At 40.5% G+C, this 20,378-nt stretch overlaps 1 protein-coding gene across 1 annotated transcript in view; it reads left to right on the top strand.

Annotated features, from left to right (window-relative positions):
- Positions 1-1,792: 1,792 nt before the first annotated feature.
- The window catches only part of plod2 (procollagen-lysine, 2-oxoglutarate 5-dioxygenase 2), a 32,009-nt gene continuing 13,423 nt past the window's right edge, over positions 1,793-20,378 (top strand). The window contains exons 1-11 of the mRNA XM_073830312.1: positions 1,793-2,326; positions 2,943-3,386; positions 6,364-6,531; positions 6,690-6,826; positions 8,358-8,521; positions 11,827-11,939; positions 12,144-12,207; positions 13,563-13,660; positions 16,246-16,347; positions 19,692-19,817; positions 19,918-20,039. Coding sequence (XP_073686413.1) covers positions 1,793-2,326; positions 2,943-3,386; positions 6,364-6,531; positions 6,690-6,826; positions 8,358-8,521; positions 11,827-11,939; positions 12,144-12,207; positions 13,563-13,660; positions 16,246-16,347; positions 19,692-19,817; positions 19,918-20,039 — 2,072 coding nt within the window. The remainder of the gene's footprint in view (positions 2,327-2,942; positions 3,387-6,363; positions 6,532-6,689; positions 6,827-8,357; positions 8,522-11,826; positions 11,940-12,143; positions 12,208-13,562; positions 13,661-16,245; positions 16,348-19,691; positions 19,818-19,917; positions 20,040-20,378) is intronic.

Genomic DNA, 20,378 nt, shown 5'->3' with positions numbered 1-20,378 from the left:
TTCTTTAAAATGACCTATGTTAAAGGCTGATGTAACCACTGAACAAGAACCAGAGAAAGCCTGGCAGACATCAAGATTAGCAGTCCAGATACTTTCATTGTATGGATTTCCCCAGCTGTTATTTTAAACCCAACCCGCTCATAGAAAAGGGCTTTCTCAGACGACAAGGCTCAATGAGACCTGGGCATTTATAGGATGCCGTGTGCACATGGCGTGACCGGCATGACTCTCTAGCGGCCTTCCGTTGGATATAACATTTGGAGCTATAAAATTAATGTCACCATTATAGCCAAGATTTTGTCTTGGAAGAATTTGATAAGAAATGTTTACATTCATATTGAGATCTTTTGATGAAAGACTTGGAATTTGGCAAATCTAAGCACATCTTTTCTGAAACCCCAAGGGGAGATGCATTTGAGTTTACTGCGGTCTTGAGCAAGTCACCAATTGGTCACTATTTAATCTTGCTGTCTAAGAGAAACAACTGAAATAAAGGGATTTTTTTCTTGCCCATGGGATTTTACAATGATTAAAGACCCTTCAGATTTTCTTTAACATGACCTATGTTAAAGACTGATGTAACCACTAAACAAGAACCAGAGAAGGCCTGGCAGATATCACATGTCTTCAAGAGTAGCAGTCCAGGTACTTTCATTGTATGGATTTCCCCAGCTGTTATTTTAAACCCAACCTGTTCATAGAAAAGGGCTTTCTCAGACAACAAGGCTCAATGAGACCTGGGCGTTTATAGGATGCCGTGTGCACATGCCATGTCCGGCATGACTCTCTTGCGGCCTTCTGTTGGATATAACATTACCGTCTAAGCATCCAGACGCACAGATTAAACATTTACAGCATGCTACATCATATAACTTATGTGAGAAGATCCATGCCTTTCTGTCTGGAATGTAGATAGGAGTCAGAGGGATCATGGTTTAGTTCCAAAAAAAAAATTAAGCCTGTGAAAGTCTCTAAGGTTTCCAGGCTTTTCTTGAGAAGTCCTCACCCATTGTAATCTGTTCTTTAGAACAGGTTGTCTCTTTTCTCACAAACTGACTCATAATGATTGCTTCTATGGAAGATGTGCACATTTTCTACATTTTGAGTGCTCACTGTGAAGGTTATTCGCTGGTCTGTACAAACATTATAGTACAAACACATGTCTATTTCTGTGTTGACAACTCAGAGAGTTTAGCATGGTAATATACGTACATGTCAATGCTAATGTGCTTGGTTCCCTTCCAGGAACTTACGCTGCGTCGAAACGCTTTGGGAACGCCTCCAGCGTGACCACGCTCTGAATCATGTGTGTAATCAGTCCAATGGAATCGCGAGACGTCACGTACGTGATGACGTCACCGACCAGGAAGCTTAAAAGCACGTATGGTGAGAGCAGCGCTAGCTTTCTGCCATTCAGCAAGCGCTCTATGTCTGTCTCTCTGTTTTTCGTGCCAGTTTGCACACCTTTTATTTGAGAGAGATTGTCTGTCTGTGTATTATGTCCAAGAAGGGTGAACTTTATAAGCAGCAACATCACAGGCCGTGTGTTCCTCCTTGCCCTCGTTTTATTACGGGTGAGGACACACACGGTTTGTGTGTTGTCTGTCGGGGAGCAGCACATGCCGCATCAGCTCTCGAGAGGGCTGGTTGCGTGCAGTGTGAGCGCATACCGTTGCGTGTGCTCCGCTCCCGGAAAGCCCTCTTCGAGGAGGGGGCTTTTACCAGCGTCCCTCGCGGGTCTGGCCCCGCTTCCGCCGAGGCGGAGCGGCGGCTGCACTCATGGGGCTCGCAAATGGATCTAACAGCGGGCTTGGAGACGGGCGAGTCCCTATCTCCAGCCTCACCTGTTAGATCCATCGCCCACTCTCTGGGTTCGGAAGCCTGCTCTGCGGTTTCTTCCCCCCGGGGAGAGGGCGCGACGCTCCTCTTATCTTCCTCCGAGGAGGTTGATGTAGAGGGCATCGGTGAGGATTCACCCCCTCACTCTCCCCAGTACGAGGATCTTTTGGAGGTGGTTACTCGTGCCGTAGCCACATTAAATCTAGAGTGGCCGGCCGAGAGACGGGCTGAACCGCAGCGAAGCAAATTGGACGAGCGTATTCCAACGTGTATCCAACTGTATTCCAACGTGGCGGGGCTGTCAGAGCGCGCTTACACGACGATGCCCCGGGTTGAGCAGACGCTTGCGAGCTATCTGTCCCCCGAAGCGGCATCGTCGTTGAAGGCTCCAGCGTTGCCCTCCAGAGCTCTAAAAACCATCTCAGCTCTGGTGGGCAAAGGCTATGCGGCGGCAGGTCAGGCTGGTGCGTGTCTGCACACCATGGCGGTGTTACAGGCGTACTAAGCCGACCTGCTCAAGGAGTTGGATGAGGGCGAAGGGGCTCGGCCTGACGATATCGCTGAGCTCCGGAGCACCGCTGATCTGTCTCTCCGCGCCACCAAAGAGATCAGGTGGACCTCTTCGCGACTCAAGAAAACACGCAATGTCCCCTGTGGTTTTCCCAGCATTATCCAGCTCCTCTTGGGCTGGACGCTATGGTACAGACGTGGCCGAGGCCGCGTCTGTACGCCTTCCCCCGATTGCTCTGCTCCCGGGAGTTCTGGCGAGAGTGCGCCGGGACGGGATCCGACTTCTCCTAGTCGCCCCGCTCTGGCCGGGCCGAGTATGGTTCTCGGACCTGATTTCCCTCCTAGACGGCTCCCCCTGGGAGATTCCTGTCAGGAGGGATCTCCTCTCACAGGCGGGGGGCCATATTCTTCACCCCCGCCCGGAGCTATCGAAGTTGTGGGTGTGGCCCCTGAGGGGGCACAACTCGTAGCTTCCGGTCTCTCAACCGAGGTTGTTGAGACCATCCTCCAGTCCAGAGCTCCCTCCACGAGGAAACTGTACGCCTTGAAGTGGAGACTCTTCACTTCTTGGGTTGACCCACTCCACCTTGAAGGTTTACGTGGCAGCCATAGTTGCTTACCACGCCCCTCTTGGTGGCCTGTCTGTGGGAAGACACCCTCTAGTTACACGTTTCCTCCGCGGTGCGCTGAGGTTGAGGCCTCCAGTACGCTCTCGCGTCCCCACGTGGGACTTGGCTGTGGTGCTTGAGGCTCTTTCTAAGCCTCCCTTTGAACCTCTGGAAGATATTTCGGATCGTCTTCTTACTCTTAAGACTTCCCTGTTGCTAGCCATCACATCTCTTAAGAGGGTTGGGGACCTTCAAGCCCTCTCAGTGGCTCCCTCTTTTCTTGAGTTTGCGCCTGGCATGGCCAAAGCTTTTCTGTATCCCAGAGTGGGATACCTCCCTAAGGTCCCCACCGTTGCACCACGGCCTGTTGTACTGCAGGCGTTTCATCCTCCTCCCTTTCGGGAACCCGGCCAGCAGAAGCTTAACTGTGTGTGTCCAGTGCGAGCACTGGACACATACGTCCACAGAACTGCCCTGTGGAGGAAGGCTGACCAACTCCTGGTCTGCTACGGCCCTCCGAGGAGAGGCCGTCTGGCGGCCAAGCCTTCCATAAGCCGGTGGATCGTTGATGCCATTTCCCTTTCGTATGAGTCTTCTGGTCTCCCCTCTCCATTGGGAGTCAAGGCTCACTCGACTCGAAGTATGTCTACCACTAAAGCCCTTCTTTCGGGCCTTTTGATTCAGGATATTTGCAACGCTGAGGGTTGGTCCACGCCCCTTACGTTCACCAGATTTTATGGTTTAGATCTTCCTGCCGCTCCTGGCTCTTTCGTCCTATAGGCAGGGATATCCTCAGTATGGCGGCGTGGGTATACTCGTTCCCAAAGCGTTTCGACGCAGCGTAAGTTCCTGGAAGGGAACGTCTCAGGTTACGTATGTAACCCTAGTTCCCTGAAGGGAACGAGACGCTGCGTCTCGAGGCCATACTTCCGGCATCCCTGCGGCGCTTGCTGTTCCAGAAAGCTAGTGCTGCTCTCACCGTACGTGCTTTTAAGCTTCCTGGTCGGTGACGTCATCACGTACGTGACGTCTCGCGATTCCATTGGACTGATTACACACGTGATTCAGAGCGTGGACACGCTGGAGGCGTTCCCAAAGCGTTTCGACGCAGCGTCTCGTTCCCTTCAGGGAACTAGGGTTACATACGTAACCTGAGACGTTTTGGCGGCATAGATCCGGTACGCTGATGCTGCTGTATTACACCTAAACCTACCCAATAATATGAACAAAAGCGAATGTGACGTAAAAACACAATCGCAAGCAATCGTTTGAGTTTGTTTTTCGATCTCAAATCTTTCAGCTCTTTCATCGTGAGTCATGTATTTCACGGGATTTGTACCCAAGGATTTCACATCCTAAGTCCAATTCTGTGCTGGCTGAGTTATTGAGCAAGCTTCTTACGTACAGGAAGTGAAACATATGGAGCTGTAATCATAACTGTGTATGAAAACGATGCTACTGTGTAAGAAAGTGCTCACTGTTTTACCGCCTCTAGTGTTAATTTCTGTTGGAATATGCAGTGCACATTTCACGTCTTGCGAAACCCCCATATATAACATACATGAAATCACCCTGTAGCAAATCTGCACAGGTGGAGCTGGGGAAGTTGTAGGGTTTCTGAAGCGTGCTGCAACTGCTACAGCAAGCACTAGCCAAGTATTTGAATGTTGAGCAGGAAGCTCATTGGCTGCTAGAATGAAAATAAGACACTCAGATTAGGATTAGTCCTGCACCATCTAGAGCAGGGGGTTTCAAACCTTTCCTTCAGCTCGTAAATAGAGACTGCAAGACCTGAATTGGGTGTGTCTGATAAGGTAGACAAAATTTACAGTGCTAGGGGTCCTCCAGGACAAGTTTGAATACCCCTGATCTAGAGTTTCATGACAGAACACTGTATTTCATGCTGATAAGAGCCTACAGTCGCAGAATGCAAGTCAAAGGCAACCAGAACTTAAGAAAAACTCCCTAAAACTGTTTGATAAGATGAAGATAAATGCCTCAAAACAAAATATTGCACATTCATTCAAGTGTTGATGTTCAAGCTTAAATAAATGGGTTGGTTTAAACCTCTGACTCTAAAATTTCCACCAGGGCTCCGAAATAGTTTTTTCAATAAGATACTGGATAATTTGTAAGCTTAAAAATCATTAGTTTTAGTGCTAACAGGAAGTGGTGACTGACTTTATGTCAGTATTCTGATGTAAAACAGAATAGTGAATTTTTGTACACTCCCTCGCCATCTCTAGACGTCTGGAAAGAAGAATGTTCTGTTCTGTTTTTCTATTGTTTGTTAACTTTACATTTATATTCTTGGCTCAGCACACACACATTACTAGCCCTATATTCTGAAATGGTTCAGTTAAGCCATTTCATGAGGTGAGAAATCCTGTTGCTCCTGCCATAACTCCCAGTTTTATTGCTGAATGTGAACTAATGTGTTCCATTCTGAAATGAATGAGGCAAAGACACTGACCTGTTGTGACTTCCCATTCAACCCGATTTCCATCAGAGATATTTAGAAACCTACCCACGTTGTTCCTACTGCAGAGAAAATATTTCAAGGTGCAGTGTTTATTTTTTTTAAAGGTAAAATAGTTTCTTCTAATCCAGTTTGCTGTGCAAAGACCACCTCCATCACCTGGACCATAAATACTGTTTGACTAATCACTCTGATGCCTCTGGAAATGACTTTTAAATGCAAATCAATGCACTGAAGCATTTATGAAGGCCACACCATGGCATACAAGAACAGTTGAGGTTTTATTCTACAAGCTTGTCATTTGTTTGCAATATGTACAGTTGTAAAACCTGCACTGTGTTACAGATGACGAACACACATCCTGTTTCTTTCAAGTTTGCTTAAGATTTCTCTGGGGCTGTTTTCCAAACCCTAGAGATGACGGACGATTGAAGTTACCCAGCCCTTCACACCCCAGTCTGGAATTTATTTTCCCACACTGCTCTACTAGACGGTCTGTACCTGCTCACTGGCACGTCCAGCGGAAATGTAGCGGGCGCTTGCGAAACTAAGACCCTCTTCTGCTAACTAACCATCAGCACCACTGTTACCGCCATCATATGTAACACTACTACTCATTATAGAACATGTCCTGCCAAAACCATTTCAAAACATGGTGATTTTAACTTTACTGTGCGTTTATTCTCACAAGAGAAAGGGATGAACTTTGGAAATCAGTTTTGTGAGTGTTGACATAGGTTTGAGGTTTGGTTTGGAATAACAAGATAGCCTCTACTGTAGGCAAAAAGCAACATATATATATTTTAGTAAAGAGGCTCTTTAAGGAATGGCATGGTTTTGGACAACTTTAACTTAAAGAATCCTAGGTTTTTGAGAAATATAGTCCAGGAATAGTAGTGTTTCTACACTTTAACACTCCACAGTCAGAAAAAGGTCATACTATTTTACTTTGCTACATTTTTTCTAACATACACTTTTTATTTCTCAATTGTCTTGTCACCAGAAAAGCTGCTCGTACTTACTGTTGCAACACAAGAGACAGATGGCTTCCACCGCTTCATGCAGTCAGCAAACTACTTCAAATTCAATGTGAAGGTAAGGTTTATTTCTCAGTTGAACCAATCACACATTGCAAGGTCGCACACTCTTTTATATCATTGTGCAAGACCACTGCTTCTCACTTGGTAGATGCTTCATTTCCTCAAGCTGATGTTGATTGGGATTTAGTTTGAAATGATATATACTGAACGCAGGTGCTTGGGATGGGAGAGGAGTGGAAGGGAGGTGATGTGGGTCGATCTATCGGTGGAGGCCAGAAGGTTCGACTGCTAAAGGAAGCCATTGAGTCTCTAGCTGACCAAGAGGACTTGGTCGTCTTATTTGTGGACAGGTAATGTACTTGTTATTCGAAGGGTTGCCTGTTAGAACTGGCCATAAAGCTGGTTTCTTTTAATAGTATGATTCTTCTCAGATGGTCGGAAACCATATGTATCAGTTTCAACCAGCTGAGAACAAATGTTACCTTTTCTACCCAATCTAACATTTAAAAGTACTAGCTGTTACAACATGAAGCACTTTTTTCTTCGTTCATCCCTAAATGGCATCAGACTGACTGGACAGTAAAAATAGTGGTCCACATACAAGAGAGAAAAAGATTCAATATTAATTTCTCTATGTGGGGACTAGCTATTAATAGACTCTGTTTTGCCACAAAATACTTTTTGAGTAATTACCTGCAATTGAAAGCAAATGATGCACAGGAAAACATATAGTCTAGATATAGTTAAAATGGCTTGCTAAATGCATAGCTTTGTGCAATGTAAATCAACTATAACAAATGTGTCGTAATTTTGAATGCATAGCCATTTTTAACAGCCTCAGTGGGAAAAATCTTACTGTCCCACTGCCATCTCAATGGGAAACACAGAGACTCTGTGTGAGGCAAAGCGGTTGGGCATTTGTTCAACAATTTTGTAGACCTACCTTTATAACCTTGCTGAAATGGTGGCTTTTCACTCAATTTATGCTAATCAACCATAATAAATGGCCTGTTATTTAACTTCATCATTCAAGGGAAATTATGGCATGTCAATTATAATGAAAGTGTGGCGAGAGGGTATTTTTTATGCTGTGCTGGTCTGGGTGTGTTCTACAGAAATGAGTGATTATTTTGATCACGAAGTAGAAAAAGAATAGTGTTTGATGTTAACTTTGCACGTACGTGCCACATGCCACGCAGTGCCGTTTTATCAAGGGATAATTTATATAAAACACCTCAAATTGAATCAAATCCTCATTGCAGAACTCTCTGACCTCTAAAGCAGCTATTTATACACACCCTTATCTGGAATTACACATATGTCTACGTCTCCTAGAGTTCAGAAAGTTCAGAAAAACAGCATTCAAGGATGTACGTCAGAGAGTAGTTACCTGTATATATAACCTAAACATTTAGGTAAGGATCTAGCAGAGTTGAAGGTTCCTCTGAAGTACCTTTTACAGTAATATTTCCTTTAGAGGTCTAGTCCAGACCATTTCGCCACATTGAAGCTGTCAGATATTTTAGAGATGAATTTTAAGTCATGCTAGAAAAAAGGGAAATGACTTGTGTGCACAGGTGCTCCCCAGACGAGAGGAAACCATGGTGCCTCCCTCACAGTTTACTTCCTCTAGTGACATTTATAGTTACTAACGTTACCAGGCATATTAATAGTGTCTGAAATAGAAGACCTAAATGCCTATGAAATGCCTTTCGCTCCCTTCCAGGAGTTCAGTTAAAATAGACATTAAATAAAGTGATTAAATAAAGTGGATGTGGATTAGCAAACATTATTTGTACAATGTCTTGAATGTGAAAACTGCTGATCGGTTGGGATAATGTAACAGGATAACTTAATTTAATTCTCCTTTTCTCTCTTCAGTTATGACCTCATCTTTGCTGGTGGACCTGAGGAGATTCTCAGAAAGTTCCAGCAGACAAATCATAAGCTGGTGTTTGCTGCCGAGGGAATAATTTGGCCAGATCAACGACTGGCAGAGAAGTATCCATCTGTCCGCAGTGGAAAACGCTTTCTTAACTCTGGAGGTGTGTACAAATAGGAAATACCAACTTCATAGGATGTTCTGTTTTGATGTGAAAGGTACTTCATAGTTACACATCAAGGCTTTGCAGGCCCAAAGCCATTGTGTTTTTGAGATTTCAACTTATTCAGATCACTTAAAGTTTTTGCACAGATGTCATATTGTCAAAACATTAGGTAACTCAATAAATGCCATGGAAAGTCATATAAATGTCCTAACCAATATTCTTTGAAAGCTCATAGACACCATGCATGAAAGCTAGAAACAGTTGTGTTCACTTAAATGAAGTGTTTAGGTCTGGGATGTATGCATGTGCATGTGCAGCAGGTTACAACAAAACGCTGTTAAGTATAGAAATCAGCTGCATTACATGATATTATGAAATTATAAGGATTTTTCACCCATTTTGATGTGAAAACAAACATTTGCATATAACAAGTCATAAACTTTTGTTATACATTGTGTTACATGTAAACACTTTTACTGCCAATCTGGTAGCCTATTCATTGTGTGCACATCTGGTGACATTTTAACTTACTATAAAACTAAATTGTATAAAATTAAACCTGGTTATTAGATTTGTATCATTAGCTTGTTTTTCAGTTGTAAATGCATTTTGCATTATAAATGTACTGTAAAGAATGAAACAAGCCATTTATGTATGAACACAAATGTGCCTAGCTTTATGCATCATTAAGTTGGAGCAACAGTTAAAGGGCAAAAGTTCACATACACACAAAATCTGCAAAATATTAATTATTTTACCAAAATAAGAGGGATTATACAAAATGCATGTTATTTTTTAATACTTAATTGAATAAGATATATCACATAAAAGATGTTTACATAGTCCACAAGAGAAAATAATAGTTGAATTAATAAAATGACCCTGTTCAAAAATGTAAATACACTTGATTCTTGATACTGTGTTATCTGAATGATCTGAATTTTTTTTAACCTTCTGTCTTAGCTGCATATGAGTCCCTCAGTTGTCCTTAGTGTAAAAAGATGGATCTCAAAATCATACAGTAATTGTTGGAAAGGGTTTAAATACATAAAAATGCTGAAAACCAAATAACTTGTGGGACCAGAAGGATTTTTCTAAAGAACAGTTTACTCACTAAAGAACAACTATTACAAAAAAAAAAAAAAAAAAAAAAAAAAAAAAACGCTGTGGATCATTCAGGTATCAACACAGTATTAAATATCAAGTGTATGTAAACTTTTTTATAAATTCAACTATTATTTTCTCTTGTGCACTATATGTAAACATTTTATGGTAAACATCTTATTCAGGTCAGTACTAAATAAAAAATAGCATGCATTTTATATTATCCCTCTTATTTTAGTAAATAATTAACATTCTGCAAAGTGTATGTAAATTGTTGACCTCGATTGTATATAACAGGCTACCTGAATCTGGTTTAAGGGCACTGGCATGTCAGAATGTGTACAATTAATTTTTACATATGTTTAGTCTGTAAACGTGCTAGTTGATTTTCAGCTAGTTGATGCTGAAAGCGTGTAAACCAGTAGGTATTACAAGCTGTGAAAGCTTGTAATACCTACTGGTTTACATGCTTTCAGCATTCCATGTGTTGTATACACACGTTCACATGTTTCTTGCTTCCTTTGGGAGGTCAGTCTTTACAAATTCGACTCAGGCAGTCTATCACTAGGATAGGTCATGGCCAGCTGCCATATTAGCTATATCATCACAATGCAGTGTGGGTTTGTTTAGTCTGGTAGGATTTAGAACAATACAAGCAGGATGATTGTAGAGAGCAAAGGACAAACAACGGAATTTCATTATCGGTACAATATGATAGAGAAAATGTTTTCTGTGTAAACTGGCAAGCGGCGGTCACTCACCCTGTGGAATTTCCTGAGGGCCACCAGGCATAGTGCACTATTCATTCAGGGGTCTTCATGAATGGTGCTTTCATTTGAGAGTGTGTACGTGTGCATCCATCCATCTTACTCAGTCTCTCCATTGAAGAACAGTAATGTCAGCCCCTCTTTACTCAAAAACCCTGTGGCCATTGCTCGTCTGAACTTTGAAGTCCCAATCCCGTCTATTTTAATCTGGCCAATTGCTGCTTTGACTGTGGTGGTCACTTTGTCTTGTGTAGTGTCCTGTCAGGGCGTTGAGCCTGTGTCATTAACAGGGCAAGTTTGTTTGCGTTGGACAACCTGTTCGATAGCCTGTACATTCAAAATTGAAGGTTGGTTTTAGCCTTTCGGCTGCTCCGTAGATTGCGGTGACTACTGTTTTGTTTCAGTTGGACCAGAAATGTCATATAGAGCAGTGTGTTTGTGGAAAAAAAGAAAGACTGCATGGCACGGCCTGTCTCTTTTTGGTCATCCCTTACTGTGCCCAAGGTAGCTTTGTTCAATCGGTGGGAAAAAAATATTTTGTATTCTAGATTAAAACCATATGTCATAATGCCTTACATCTGTTGCTTTCGGACCTGGGCAGTATGTCAAGGGTTTTACTTTATTGCACAGTAATAAAACAAGATTCATGTCACCACATCTGAAGTGACTGCCTTCAGACTAAGACGATCTGCTAATTTAGCGAATGAACTAACATTTAAATCATGCTTGCTTGAAAACTTGCCTTGTTTATCTTCTTCTGGCTTTTGTTGCTTTGACAACTCACTGAAAGGTCTAGATTTCCAGTAAAATCATTTAAGATGTAATTCTGCTTCTAAACAGATTGGTACCATCCAGAATTCCTACTAAAGCTACTGGCAACGGTGTTGAAGATGTTTTTTAGATCAGCTTATGAATGTAGGCTATAGAAAGAGTTATTAGGAGTTAAAAATGTAATAGTCCAGGGCGGTACCTCAACATAGTTCCTAATTCCTGCCAAATGATGGTATCTAGGGCTCCAAGCCCTACAATTTTCATCTGTGGTCAGAGTTTCAGAAAAATGATGAGAAATCAACGCAGGTTGCTACGGACACAAAAAGAGCCAGCACATAGCTGAGGTCCTATACTGATTACAGTCCTCCATCTCGAGTAGATGTATAAAGTCCATGCCAGCTGAGATTAGACGTGGCCACACAACACTTGTTGCTTGTTGGTCGAATGTTTCTGCCAGACATCCCACTGTTTTGAGGGTTTGAGGAACCGCACCAGAATTGGGAGTGAGATTTGAGCTTCTCAGAGGAGATGTAATTGAAATAGGAATTGTTGTATTCAGGCAATCCATAATGTCAATGCTTCACACATTCATTTACATCCTATACTTACTTTTACAGCACAGCACACAGTCTTAAAAAATCTTTGCGATGTCTTTCACAGGCTTTATCGGGTATGCTCCATACATTCAGAAGATTGCGAACCAATGGGACCTGCATGATAATGATGATGATCAGCTATTCTACACAAAGATCTACGTGGATCCACTTCAGAGGGTCAGTCAAAAAACAAGCCTTTGCGCTCTGTGAAAACATAAATGTGCTTGTAACTTGACCACATGCACTTATAAAATGCCTGCAAATGTATCATACCACTCAAAAGCAAACAAACTGGTTAAAAATACGCAACTATAAACAGTTTACACAAGGTCACACGGTCACTTTTACACAAGCTCTAGTGTGTTCTGTTCTTTATTTTAGGAAAGACTTAATATGACCTTGGACCACAAGTGCGAGATTTTCCAGAATTTGAATGGAGCCGTGGGTGAGTCAATCCAAGATTTATTTCATTTATTGCATAGTTAATGAATTAAGGGATGACAATAACAATTTTGGTATTGGTTTTAGTTCTTGGTGATCTCTTAAAGAAGGACTACTTAAAGGGATAGTTCACCCAAAAATGAAAATCACTTAACGATTTCCTCACGCTCAAGCCGTTCTAGGTGTATACGACTTCCTTGTTTCAGATAAATACAATCTGAGTTATATTTAAAATGTCCTGGCTCTTCCAAGCATTATAATTGCAGTGAATGGGGTTTAAGAGTGTGTTCACACTTTTAGTTTGGTTCGTTTGGTTCATTTGGTCCGGATCAAAAAGGAAAAATGATACATTTGGTCCTGGTCTGCTTAGAGTTCACACTGGCATTTTTGACAGCGAACCTGGAGATACCGAAACTAAAGGCATAGTGATATGTTCACAACCTGATTGGTCAGGTTGAATGACGTATATTTTGTGATGGAACTCTCCGAACACTCCAAACAAAAGGAAAAGGTGCGTTCGACTTAAAGCGGCATGCCGGGTGTATGATATCAAAGTACCCATTCACCGATCAGCCTGCTGATTGCCGCTTTAAGTCGAACACACGCAATGCGCACTCATTGTTGCGTGCATATGATTCGATTTTTACCACCTGCGAACTCACAAAGAGCTCATAAAAGGCACTTTACCTCCTCGTTGTTCTACGTTTGCCCTCTGCTCAGTTTGTTTTGGATACACACTTGTACCCTTTATTAAATCATGTCGCATAGCATTGCATCTTGTCATTACTTCCTCTTTTTGGTTCGTTTAGAAGTATTTGGTCCGTGTCATATTTCATAATTCATATTTCATTCGAATTGCACCAGAGTTCATTTGGAAGTGGGCCAAGACCCATCTTTTTAGTCTCAGTCCGTTTGTTTGGTGCGCACCAGAGTTCGTATGGCAGCGTTCACATTTACTCAAACAAACCACACTAACAGAGCAATCGCACCAGTTCATTTTAATTGAACCAAACATGACAAGTGTGAACACAACCTAAGAAACATCATAAAGGCCCTCTGAAGCAAACTGAATTTTAAATATGGATAATTTTCTTACAAAAATGTATCGTTTCGCTTCAGAACGCCTTTATTAACTGCTCGGAGCCATGTGAAGTACTTTTTTTTATGATTTCATGACTTATTGGACTTCATCCATCCAACTTTATCCTAAACCCCATTCACTGCCATTATAAAGATTGGAAGAGACAGAATATTTATAACTTTTGTATTCTGATTGTATTCATCTGAAAAATCACTCAAAAGAATCCGACAGAAGTACTGAATGTAAAAAAATTTACAAATCTTTTTTTTTGTATTAAGATGAAGTTCTCCTGAAGTTTGGGATGGAGCGAGTGCGAGTGAGGAACACTGTCTACAACAGTCTGCCAGCCATTATCCATGGAAATGTGAACACCAAGGTAAACAGCTGCATTTACATAACCCTTTGAATTGCGCAAGTTTAATTTGCAAATTGAAAATACACCCAATGGAAAAATGTCAATTTTGCTAAAACTCCCATACTATATTGCACAAATGTTTTTCACGTTAGCATGAGATGGATTTTCAGGCAATACGAAAAAGGAATATTTAGCTAAACTACTTTTTTTTATTTTTTTGCATTTACAGGTACACAATCACTTTAAAAGGTGGACAGTGGTGACGGGTTTCTTTTTTTTTGTACTTTACTCAAGTAAATTTAAAAAGTATTTGTAATTTATCAAAGTGTTGCGTCTCTGGAAAACTTTACTGCACTACATTCCGAAGCATTATGTAATATTTTTTACTAAACTACATTTCATAAATAAAAGTCGTTTGTTTTACCTTTAATGCTTGAGAGCATTAAAAATGTAGTGCTTTCTTGCACTCAAGTAAATCTTTTAACTGAGTAGAACGAAGTAAGAAAGTAATACATTTCTAATGTATTTAAGTATTAAATCGTATTTCATATGAAACGTAATGCAGTAAAAAGTACAATATTATGCTTTGGAATGTTGTGAAGTACAGTTTTCTAAAGAAAAACTCTTCACTACTGTCAGCCTCTGGTCTTTAATGTACTATAACCTCCAAGAAACACGCTCTCAAGTACAAGAGGCTTTCCTTGCCACTGATGCTTGCATTAATGCATATTCCTATGTCTAAATTGTCAGTCCATTTAAGCTGCACCTTCTGCAGTTTATTTGGTTTAATTTAAACTGAAAAGTCTGTCTACCTTTCTTCATGTTGTGCAAAACTGTTTCCATTAGAACACAATATGAGTTACTACCAAAATTATGTTCCAGACTGTAATTGTACAGTTAGTGATTAAATACTAGACAGTCCTTTGGCCAAAAATCTTGCAGTCATTTCCTAGCTATCTTTGCCTGGCTGTGGAGTTTGACATTTTAGCAGGATGTCTGCGTGATAATGTAATCTCAGCCCTGTAGAGCTTTTCCTTCTGCACCTCAGTGACGGATTAAACAAACACAGCACTGTGTGGAGTCATCTTTTCCTAATATCCAACCATCTGTGCTGTTTCTAATGAATAATCATCCATCCAGAGCTTACCCTTATGCTCTATGAATCATTCAAGCTGCCCTGTGTCCATTCCCAAAGATCTCTCTTATCTCCAGCGTCTTTAACATGCCCTGGAGAATGCAGATGTTCTCGTAAATACTCGAACAAGGTCCAATAAAAGTAACAAGACTTGAGGACACACAGTAGTAGCTTATAACCAGAATGCGAAGCCAGAAGCATGGTTTATGGCCTCTCTTCACTTAGAATCAGTAAGCAACTCCTATTTTATCTCAGTAATGTTAAACTAATTGACCTTACAACACTTTGAGGTCATGACCTGTGTCTCTAAGGGGTTGTCAGGCTTAGCAGCCAGGTATAAATGTTAAATGATCTAAAACTATCTAACATGGCTTAACATGGGACGAATTAGAAAGACAGCATCTGGATACCATCTGTAATGTGGCTGAGGCTGGATTGAATTGAAGATCCCCTCCTTTCTATTACAGTCTAACTTCCTGTAATCAAAAGCAGCATGACAAGAGCGTGCACAGCTGTCCTGCCAAAATCTGTATCCAACAGCCAGTGAACAAATTAACAAGGAGTACAGGCTTGTCTTCCAAGAAACAAAAAGCCAAAGCTGGTTTTTCTTTGGTCAAGTACAGGCAAATTTAAGGTGCAATATCATTTTAAAATCAGAATCCATAGCCATATTTATATATGGCAAGTCTTTTTTTGATTTTTTTGGAGAGAAGATTTATGAAACGCAGTCATTGCATCTTGCTGGAGTCTATTAATTCTAATATTCATGACACTGGTATTCTGTTTCTGTATGAGAAATACAGTGTAAAGGTAAATATAGCAAATGTTTGTTGGTGTAAATATTATTTAATGTGGTGTCCCATGGGCTTCACAGAGAGTGGGTTGCTCCTTATCCCACCAATCAAAGATAAATATTTGAAGTTAGCTTTTTTAGCAAAATGTTGCAACCTGTTTATGGTAACAAGTACATTTGTTCTTATCTAAGATAAACACATAAGCCATAAGCCATAAACCAACACACTTTTGCAAGAAAAAAAAAAAAAAAACATAATTCCCTTCGGAACGGTTAATCTGCTTGATCTTTCACACTATTTAAATACAAAATGAACATCAGATGCTACATTTCCCTCCCTGCTATGCTGTCCTGTAAATTCCCAAATGAGATACAAAACTCATTCTTTGATGTATGTTGTGTTATACATTCAGAGTAACAGTCCAGCAATAATTATAGTTCTAGTTACTGTAGGTCATGAAAATTTGACAGCAGGGTTCATTTTTGGTTTGTCGTCCTGACCAAAAATGGATTTAACTACTACAAGCTAGAAATGAGTATGAGTGTACATTTCCTATTATGGATCATAAATCATCTAAACCATGTAGAATAAATATTTTAAATGTTCTTTTTATCTTTTTAATAGTATAACAAAAATAAATATCTAAATACCTAAAATGCCTTTTTTTCCTCCAACAGATATACTTCAATTACTTGGCCAACTACATCCCAAATGCTTGGAACTATGAGCAAGGTTGTACCATCTGTGACCAAGACATGGTGGATTTGTCTAAGCTTAACGTGAGTCATCCAATTAAAGCCACAGTAGCTGTTTTTGTTCCTTTTCCTCTCAGCACCAGAAAGTTATTTTCTAAAATTGCCATTTAAACAATGAAACATTTCCAGTTCTATTAATACGTGCCTTTTGACTTAAAGATAAGCCAAGAAAAGTGAAGCTTGGAAGTTATGCTTGTCGTATCCAACAACAACAAGGATCGTATGTGTCCTATTTGTCTTTACACGTTCCTTAAATTATAAATGCCCATGAGGAGCCACTTGAGGAAGAGGAAGCTGTGCACTGCTGTGGTGCAGGAAATGGCTTTTGGTTTTTGGATGGTTTCACTTACTGGGGTGTTGCTGTCAACCAGACCTCTCTTTAGCGGGCGGCTCAATGTGGGGTTTTATCCACAGGGAAACTTACAGTGGTTGTCCTGAAAATTTGTTGTAGGGTTCAGCTAAGGTTGGCAAAGAGGGCTTTGAGTTCTTTCCAATAAGCTTGAGTTACTGATGCAGAAATAACAAATTGAGCTTGTGGGATTATCCAGCGCAAAATTCACTAAAGTCTTGAATTTACCTGATAATATTGATATGCTTATCAGCATTTGATAACACACTGCTAAGGTTTTCTGAGAGGCTTCTAGAATGTAATGAAGTTGAGATGCAACGGAAGTAGCAATAGATCTTTTCTGTCATATCAAGAATGGATGCAACAGGATGATGGTTAATTTTAATTTCATGTTGACAGGTTGCCAAGATGTTCAGGTTGCTTGCTGGTGGTGTTTTTAATCTGGGGTGCGTTTTTCCAAAAGCATTGTTAGCTAACTATGGTCGTAAATTCCGTTGATCCCTACTGGTAATGACGGAAACTTGCAACCGTAGTTGCTTTTGGGAGACGCACCCCTGGGTAGGTGCTCAATGGCCCAAGTCAAAACATCCCAAAATATCCTAAATCTCCATGGTAATCTAGTCTCTAGTTATGAACTATATTTTACCACAAATCTGTAGAATTTTTAGACGGTTTTATTGTCCTCCAGGCAGAAAAGCACAAACACAAACAGACCAGGAGAGTAAGGAAAATAAGACTTTGAAATAAAACAATGCAATTGAGATAATAGAGCAGAAATTTATTTTTCTCTGTCTGATCTGGAAATCTAGGAACCTCTGGAAAGGATGATGAGACCAAAGTCTGTTGTTTGTCAGGGCGAGGGAGTGGCTGGGTCATACCACTCTCATCTGCTCAGTGGTTTTGGGTTGGTTCTTGGTTGGGACAAGGGTTGAAAATCTCACACTGCTTATGCTGAGGTTAAAAGGGCCCCGTTAAAGGAAACTCTCCCGGTCCAGACTCCGCAGAATCCCCTGTGTCTCCTGTTTAGTCGCTCCTCTTCTGTCGGTAACAATTTAAAAACCTCTGGCTCGATTCTAGGACACTCCCTTCAGGAACCCAGAGCCAAGGTCGGAACTGGGGAAATTACATGGTGCCACTCAGGTCCCGTTTCATCTAGTGAGCTGTATAGACTGGTCAAGAACCACAAAAGTAGTGGTGACAGATCCATATAACCTTAAGCTCAATGTCATGGGAAAGAAGCTTCAACTTTCTCTTAGACCTCCAGCAGCGCTTCTTGCTATGTGAAAAATAAGGCTGGATGTTATATATTATTTTGCTATACCATTTTTACCATGGTAGATATATTCATTATCCTATTCACAGTATTCATTTGTGAGAGAGACACAAGTAATGTAAAAATACAGACAAACAATTCAAGACATGATATTCAATATCAATTGATATTCAATATCATGATATTCAATATCAGTTCAAGACTTGATATAGAAGACTTGATAATATCAATTCAAGACTTGATATTAGGAGGTGTTACAGAATTCAAATGATATACAGACACATTTGTTGTGTATTAACTATTTTCACTAATATGATTTTACAGTTCAAATGTAGTTCACCTGTTCAGAATTAAGAGCTTTATAATATTTGTTTTTTGGTTATTTATTTTTGAGTCATACTGTTTTTGCTGGGCAAATAAGTTAAATTAAAGGAGTAATTCACTTCCAGAACAAAAATTTACAGATTACATACTCACCCCCTTGTCATCCAAGATGTTCATGTCTTTTTTGCTTTAGTTGTAAAGAAATTATCTTTTTTGAGGAAAACATTTCAGGATTTCTCTCCATATAGTGGACTTCTATGGTGCCCCGAGCTTAGACTTCCAAAATGCCGTTTAAATGCAGTTTCAAAGGGCTTTAAACAATCCAAGCCGAGAAAGAAGGGTCTTATCTAGCAAAACTATCCAGTGTAAAAAAAAAAAAAAAAAAAAAAGACAATTTATTTACTTTTTAACCTCAGATGCTCGCCTTGCCTGGCTCTGCATTCTGTATTCTGGTTCAAGACAGTTAGGGTAAAAAATTCCTATCTCATTTTCTCCTCCAACTTTAAAATCGTCCTACTTTGCATCGAAGGGCGTTTGACCTTCTTTGTACAGTATGTGCTTTGTAAACACTGGGTTGGTACTTCTGCAGCGATGTAAGACGATTTTAAAATTGGAGGAGAAAATGAGATGGGAGTTTGTCAACATACCCTTACTGTCATGAACCAGAATACACAGAGTTAACGCAGAGCTACACAAGACAAGTGTTTGAGGTAAAAAGTATATAAACTGTAATTTTTTAAAGAAAATAACTGATCGTTTTGCTACATAAGACCATTCTTCCTCGAATGGGATCATTTAGAGCCCTTTGAATCTGCATTCAAACTGCATTTTGGAAGTTCAAACTCGGGGGCACCATAGAAGTCCATTATATGGAGAAAATCCTGAAATGTTTTCCTTTAAACATAATGTCTTTATGACTGAATAAAAAAGGACATGAACATCTTGGATGACAAGTAGGTGAGTACATTATCTGTAAGTTTTTGTTCTGGAAGTGAACTACTCCTTTAAGTGTCTTTCATTTATCAAGTATTTAACTGACTGCATTTAAAAAAAATAAATACTACAACATGGTTATTAAATATGCCCCTGTGTAAATCCTTTAATGGACTAGCAATCCATCAAGGGTGTTGGGTCCTTGCCTTGGGTCAGAGACGCTGGGATAGGCTCCAGCATCCCCATGACCCTGCAGAGGCCAAGCGGTTTTGAGAATGGATGGATGAATGTGGTTATTAAAATATAAATAATATGTTGTACAGTCTCCAGCAAAATATTTATATTGCAATACACAATTACAGTGCAATAAAATGACTCCTACTGTGATATTTTTTGGGGTTATACTGCCCGCCATAAGTGAAAACATTGTAACTCAACAGCTTGAAAAGGTATTAATGTTTGACCAGACCTTTCTCTTTATCTAAACAGGAATTTCCACAAGTTACAGTTGGTATATACATCGAGCAGCCGACTCCATTCCTGCCAGAGTTCCTTGAGAGTATCCTGAGTCTAGATTATCCCAAAGATAAACTAAATATCTTTGTTCACAACAGTGTGAGTGTTGGGCTGACAAAGCAATGAGAACCATTTGACCTTTTGGATTTTAGTGTCTGTCTTTGACCGTGCTTGTTCCATGTCTTGTCTTGTTCTTCAGGAGGTTTACCATGAGAAGCACATACAGAAGTTTTGGGAGGAGAACAAGGATGTATTCCACAGTTTTAAAGTTGTTGGCCCCGAGGAGAACCTAACTCAAGGAGAAGCAAGAAACATGGGAATGTAAGCATCCCTTTTAATTTCAGAGTCACTCTCGAAAATATGCAAATAATGAAGTAAATTACAATGCAAATCTGAGCAACTCCTGATCAAAGATAAACACAAACCTCTGCCACATGTCAACAAACTTTCCAGCTACTTACAAATAAAAAACACAGGAACAACATCCGACTCACCACAAAGCAGTAAATCTGTCCCAATGAAATACAGAAGATGCTCTTATGAACCCTTCTATTTGCTCTTAGTTTAGCATTCTCCAAAACACTGCTGTCTCCAAGATTCCCATCCCAGCTCCAGAACATCTGCTTGTAGATTTCTACATTCTTACAGTCACTGCAACAG

Source organism: Garra rufa, chromosome 24, assembly GCF_049309525.1.
Source record: "Garra rufa chromosome 24, GarRuf1.0, whole genome shotgun sequence".
Lineage (NCBI taxonomy): Eukaryota > Metazoa > Chordata > Actinopteri > Cypriniformes > Cyprinidae > Garra > Garra rufa.
This window is presented reverse-complemented; position numbering and strand designations above follow the sequence as displayed.